Genomic DNA, 6,439 nt, shown 5'->3' with positions numbered 1-6,439 from the left:
CGACGTAAACTTTCTCCACTTATCTAAAACATTCCATACTCAGTGTTGACCCATGACAGATCATTAATCATTCTTGGGATGTTGGTTTTGACGGTGGTCCACGGACACGCCTTGCCTTTGGGATGGCCCCTTGACCTTGCAACTGTTGAAAAGTTTCATCAGCAAGCCTCTTTGCTGACATCAGTTCTCGTGACTCGACCTTCGGTCGCACAATAAAATATCTGAAGCCACCTTCGTCAATATCACTTTCTTCCGATGACATGAGTTGAACATTCTTCAAAGCCTCTTCATACTTGGTCTTTTGTGGCTGGGAGGTCAGCTTTTCGAATACCCTTCACTCTGTTACGACTCTTCTGAAGAAAACAAACCAATATGCTCATACTTATATTTCCATATAGGTAAAGTGAGTGTAAAACCAACGTGATAATTGAATTAATGGCTATTCTGATAATCTTATGGTCAGTAATATCGATAGTTGCATGTTTAGTGGATTTGAACACAGTTAATAGTTAATATTTATTGGACATGTTCAGCCTCTAACAAAACTCAATGTTTAACAATACATAATCCCTTGTTAATTGATAAGTGAGTCATTTCAGTTAAGATTCACTAATTGACAAGGCCTAATCCCTTGTTGAGTGATGAGTGAGTCATGTCAGTTAAGGTTCATCAATTAACATGTTAATTGATGAGTGAGTCAAGTCAGTTAGGACACCTTGTTGTGTTTTTTTATTTTTACTTACTGTAGATTTTCTGGAGTATTTTCTCATGTCATCATTCCGCTTTGTTCGGCTGCCACATTTCTGTCTTGAGGCCCTTTCCTTCTTTGTCTGTAGACATCTTTTCATAGCAACTGAACAAAAAAAAATGCAATACAGTGGCAGAAAACGCATGAATATTACATATCTAACGAAGTCATCACAAAATACAATGGTTAAATAAAATCGCCCATGAACATAACAGGTTTTTGTACTACGCAACAAAAAATCACTTTCGGAAAGTCAAGAAATGAGTATTATCATTACATTATAGTGGGTCTTGCTTATTTATGGCTGTGCAGTGACGCATGTAAATGCATCATTAACTGATTAAGAACTGTATAGCAAAACTGCAATACCTTGAAATTCAGGGCGCGGAATAGCAGGGAGTGCTGTCTTAGCAAAGTTCCAAGCATAGTCCACAACTTCCTTGTTCTGCTCTGCTTCCAACCTGAATTTAAAGTTCTAAATTTATTGTCTTGTGGAAGACAAAGTTATCACTCAAGAGTCAAGATTGTCGTAATTCTACCTGAAGTTGTATTTGTTGAACGGTTTAATGCATTGAAACTCTTGAATTTAGTGTATATATATATATATATATATAGTATATTCATACTTGTATTGTGGATTTAGAGCCATCCCTCCAGCAGTCTCTGCATTCTGAAGTGCCTGCCTCACAGTTGCCTGTAAAAGATTTATGGGAAAAAATACAACATTCCGATAAATATGACTTGCGTGTCAGCGGCACGATATGGCTGCAATATTGCCGATGTGACAGTAAATATTAACTCACTCAAGTGTGTCAGAACACTGAATCGTCTAAAAATCATTACCAAAAGTTACTGAAATGGCAGCAGAAATACCTTTGCATGGTTAGTTGCTTTCTGTTTGTTTCCAGTCACTGGTTCTTGACTATCCCTTCCTCTCTGCAGTCTCTCCAGTTGTTTTTGCATATCTGCAATCTGCAAATGAAATTACTGAAAATGACATACTTTCTTGCAGAGTAACTCTTTGTTTTGACAACTAGTACATTTTCCAAAACTGCCCCCCACGTTCACACCTTGATTACTTCTTTAAGTGGCATTTAGTAGCTGGTATGATGAGGATCAAGAACTTTTATGGATATGACAACTTCTTTGTTGCAGTGGATGCGACGTTTCGGTGTAGATTCTAACACCGTTATCAAGCAAATGATGCACAATGTATGCACAAGGAGAATTATATACATGACGGGTATGTGTTTATACAGTAGAGGAGGTTGATGTGCAGTGTGTTGACATGGGGCTTGTTGTGATAGGAGATGATTGAAGCCAGTGGAGAAAGGTGGGTTATTCTTGATTAGGCTTGATTAGTTGATCGTAAGCCGTAGGGATGTAATAACCTTGATCTCTGTTGATTAGTTGATTATTTAAGTAATAGACAGGTGGCCTCTCCGGGAAGCTTCGTTCAAGTGGAACATACACTCAGATAATGTACAAGTGTATAACCGCAAAAGAAAAACAAATAACTATAACTCGGTGATTTAGCGCTACACCATACCTGTCGATCTCTCATTGCGACATCTCGTCTCAGGGCACCAATAGCAATCCACATTTTGTCCTCCATCAGCTTCATCCTCCGTTCCATTATCTGTAGAATATCTTCCGTGTGTTGCTTCTCTGAAACTGTACAATTCAAAGTTATTTGCTGAAGAACTGCCTTGTCGTCCTGATGTCATATACTACCCATCAAAAGTTTAGACTCAAATAAAGCACTCACTGTATGATATGAATATATGGTTACATCAAAGATGAATTTCTCCAACAACTTTTGGGAACCAACTGCAAACCTTATGCAGATGAATTGCACGAGGATCATGCATCAAATAACTGAAAATCGTGTGCAAATATCGTGCATGAGAACAGCTGCGTTTTGGTGCAAAGTTTTGTTAAAATTCACATGCATCCAAAAAAATCAAACATACCGAACCCAGTCAGAGCGGGTGTGATTGCACTCATGTGTAACGGGGTCGTTTTATTGGTTCATTAGCTGATGCACTCATTCGGTTTTGTTTATGGCGTAATAAGCCCGATAGGTGTTAAGTTCAAATTGCATGTTGTCAGTGACATTGAAATTGTGTGTTGCATATTGTCGTGAGCAGACAGGCAGGCAGATTGAGTTTTGTTTGCTTACCACAATCAACATGTTTTTTTTGTTTATGCAACGAGGATATTATTTACTTGTTTGTATATATATAATCCTGATATGCATCGTGTTTCAAGCTCCGCGAACCTGCTCACTGCGCATGCGTTATGAGCGCAGCTGTTGAAAGCACTTGTTCCCCCAGCGCTAGTGGAAATTTAGTGAATCGTTTGAACTCCGACTTAGCTGGCTTTTTTCATCGCATTTTTTTCCAACTTTATGAGTTGAATTTGCATTTTTTGATGACTTGTTTCAGTAATTCCAAAGGTATCAGAATCTGCAAAGTTGTATTTTACGTTGCATGTGACCTTTAAGAATTTCACGGAGTTTCTTCGTTTCTTGAAATCTTGACAATAACCTTTTCGGCATTACAAATTTGTTTTACGATACTTCAGTTCATATGTAAACTGTACCTTCTAAAACGTGGAATATTTTGCAAACTCTATATCAGGACAGTTGACTGAAGTACGTCGCTATTTTTGTTATAGCCAAGCACTTCCCGTAAAATGATAAGATAAAGTATATTGTTATATTAGTAACTAATTTGTATAATCCTGCTATATATAAACGCTACTTACAGCATCTCTTGTCAAGGTTAAACTGATGATCGTCTTCAGTTTCGCAGTCTGTAATTAGAAACATTAGCCTGTGACACACGTAAACATCAAATGCATAACCATCAAAGAAGCCACGTTATATTACAATTACTGGAACTACATTCAGAGGGAACACCCATTGAAACATCGGAGAGAAAGTACCTGATAACAGGAATGAAGCTGCTGCATTTGCACAGGCCGTTGCCGTAGGAGTAGACGTGAACGGCACCGCTGCTCGCTGTTGTCTGATTTTCATTCTTGTCGCTCGCGGACGTGATTGGTGACCGGATTTCTGAAAATTCAGTTGCATTCTTATACAACATTTTGAACCATGATAATGAAATAAACAATGGATATTGGTCATACCTTCACAAGTTTTCTTTCATCGACTCAGATAGAAAAAGTGAACACGTTTGCTGTTGTCTGGACAGAGAAGTCGGAATATATGTTTCCCTTATTTCAGGACATTAAGATTATCATTAGTTGAGATAGAATGAGGTTTGATTTCACTGACAGTAAGTACAGTAAGTAATACATGGTAGAAGTAGCATTTGACCATGTTAAGAATATGCAGTTGTGACACCGTAATTACCTGGTTGCCTTTGGCAGAGTCTGTCGTACTAGTTTGGTCTGTGTCTATTTGGTATTCACTCCCTGGAACACAAACATAGCATACAAGATAATGTACTGTCTCCGATTCAAAATAGGGATAGGACATATTTTGAAATATCAATTCGACATACAGATCTTTGGTTTACCGTTCTGGCCACTGTACAGTCCCACAGAAAAATAGCCGGTGTTAATTAGGGAGTATATTCAACCTGCTATCCTGACAAGCCCCAGGGAGAACTTTTTATGTCATCCATTAAAGGTTTGAACAGCCAATTAGTCGGTCTGTTACTTTTGTTTTCAAATTGTGATTCAATATACTAAATAGTCATTATTTGGTATGGTAGTCTTGAGTGTAACATTTCTCAACAACTGTACTGTTGAAGGAGCACATTGCATCATCAGGATTGCCTTACTGATATCTTGTGTAATCAATAATATACTTACCTGAGCTGATAGCGTCTTCTAAAGAGATATCGCTGACAGACATTCTGGACGGCTTCGTAGATGCAAAATCTCAAATTTACGATAGCACAAAATTCAGTATATTGATGTGCGATAATGGACTGCATTTTCCTATCGGGTGTTCATATATATATTCAGAACTATGAGTTCATCCAATTACATATGAGTTGCTCCTCCCATCTGCAGCTTCTCCAACTTTCTGCTGGTTTCATCTGGCTTGAATAACCTGTTACTGTATTTCGAAACAGTCCGGATGTCACTAATTAAAACCCTCTTCTCATGATTCTTAAATTTATTAGCATACACACCTTGTGAACGCATCTCAAATCTTAACGAATGTCCGTACTGTATTTGTTGGAAGAAATACAATGGGCAGTGCATACAACAATTTGTGGAGCAAGTAAAGAAATATATGTCATACAAATGGTATCGTTGTTTGCCAGTCAGGCACGTTGTTTATTTAAGGGGTATGTCATGGATTATGAGGCTTGGTCCACTGGGCTTGTTTGATTGTTTATACCAATATCGCACGGCCTTCACAACTGAGGGAATGTTTTTTTGTTTAGTAATTATATTGCAGTTCTCCATACAACTCCAAACATCTCCATGTATTCAGGGGGTGGGGCTTTTTTGTTTCGTTTTTATTATTATTCATAAAAATGAATTTGAACAATTTTACACTTTATATGAACACCGGTCCCACACAATTTGTAATACATAATTCAATTGAAGCATGTGGCGTCATATGAACTATCATATGAATGGCATATCAAATACAACAATCATTAAATAAACGTAAATACAGAGTTTCACTTTTGGATGTCCGACATGCCATATCTGACTTCCAACTTCTAATAACAAGCCACAGGGACATTGATTATTGTGACATACACAGTTATGTATGTTATGTTTTATGTATTATTAGTAATTTATCGATTTATGCATGTTTAACATAAAAGGACAAATGAGAGTCCACTTGTGACATTGTTGGCTTGGACATCTCCTCTTTCACCCGGTGTCCTCTCACTAAGTCAGATTCTGTAAAAACTGGTCTCATAGTTTGTTTCAACAAAAAGCTCAATTAGTGAGATTCGTGAAATTTCTATTAAAGTTATATGTATCATTTGCTTGCTTATGTTATGCTTATCTTCCAAATGTATGCCTGTCTGTGGAATCATCTGTGACTTTGTGTCCTGGTTTCTATGGAAATTAATTTGATATAAAATGAAACATGTAACATGATTCTTGTAAATGGTCACATTAATTTAGTTACACTGTGATTTATTAAAAAGGAAATTCATTTGAGTATTTGTCAAACCTCGCATCTTTGACAACACAACAAATCTACTGTTAAAGTGCATGAGATTTCGTGAATACACCCGTTGCATAACACCGTTAATGAACACAAATGTTTGCGACAGGTGTTAATTGGAGAATGTACACTATTTCCCTGTTTGTAAAAGCACCGTAATGAGATTGGGGTTATTACCTTCAAAGTCTTATGATAAAAAAGGCTAGTGTGTGTTTTAACAGGCATGATTGGAGTTGAAATTTGATGTTTCATGACATAATATATTTGGTGTTGCCACCATGAACTCATTAAGCCAGAGAGTCGCTTCACTGCTCCAACACCTGGAGCCCCTCACTGATTGCCTGGCTCGCTGTGGTGAGACTAATTAGTGTTCTACACACCTAGGGGATTAAACAGGAAACTGTCTAGTCATTCAAACAAGTCTTGATTGTTCAACTGTGTCGTAAAGGTATATGTTGAAAGATAGCAGGTGTGCTGTCATATATTGCAACGTTATATGTAATTTTATTGCAAGTTTC

The 6,439-nt window shown here is 37.4% G+C and overlaps 1 protein-coding gene across 1 annotated transcript; it reads right to left on the bottom strand.

The window, feature by feature from the left end:
* Positions 1 to 287: 287 nt before the first annotated feature.
* Positions 288 to 4,931, bottom strand: LOC124278501. The gene is made up of 10 exons (XM_046714201.1): positions 4,592 to 4,931; positions 4,128 to 4,189; positions 3,698 to 3,827; positions 3,518 to 3,565; positions 2,298 to 2,422; positions 1,622 to 1,720; positions 1,375 to 1,442; positions 1,118 to 1,209; positions 744 to 853; positions 288 to 353 (listed from the first exon to the last, which is right to left on the bottom strand). The coding sequence occupies exons 1-10, from the start codon at positions 4,632 to 4,634 to the stop codon at positions 288 to 290; spliced, it is 843 nt and encodes a 280-aa protein (XP_046570157.1). The 5' UTR covers positions 4,635 to 4,931.
* Between the last annotated feature and the right edge of the window lie 1,508 nt (positions 4,932 to 6,439).

Source organism: Haliotis rubra, unplaced genomic scaffold (genome assembly GCF_003918875.1).
Source record: "Haliotis rubra isolate DU_JTF1 unplaced genomic scaffold, ASM391887v1 Scf2386, whole genome shotgun sequence".
Lineage (NCBI taxonomy): Eukaryota > Metazoa > Mollusca > Gastropoda > Lepetellida > Haliotidae > Haliotis > Haliotis rubra.
Note: the sequence above shows the minus strand (reverse complement) of the source record. Positions and strands in the feature narration are given on the sequence as shown.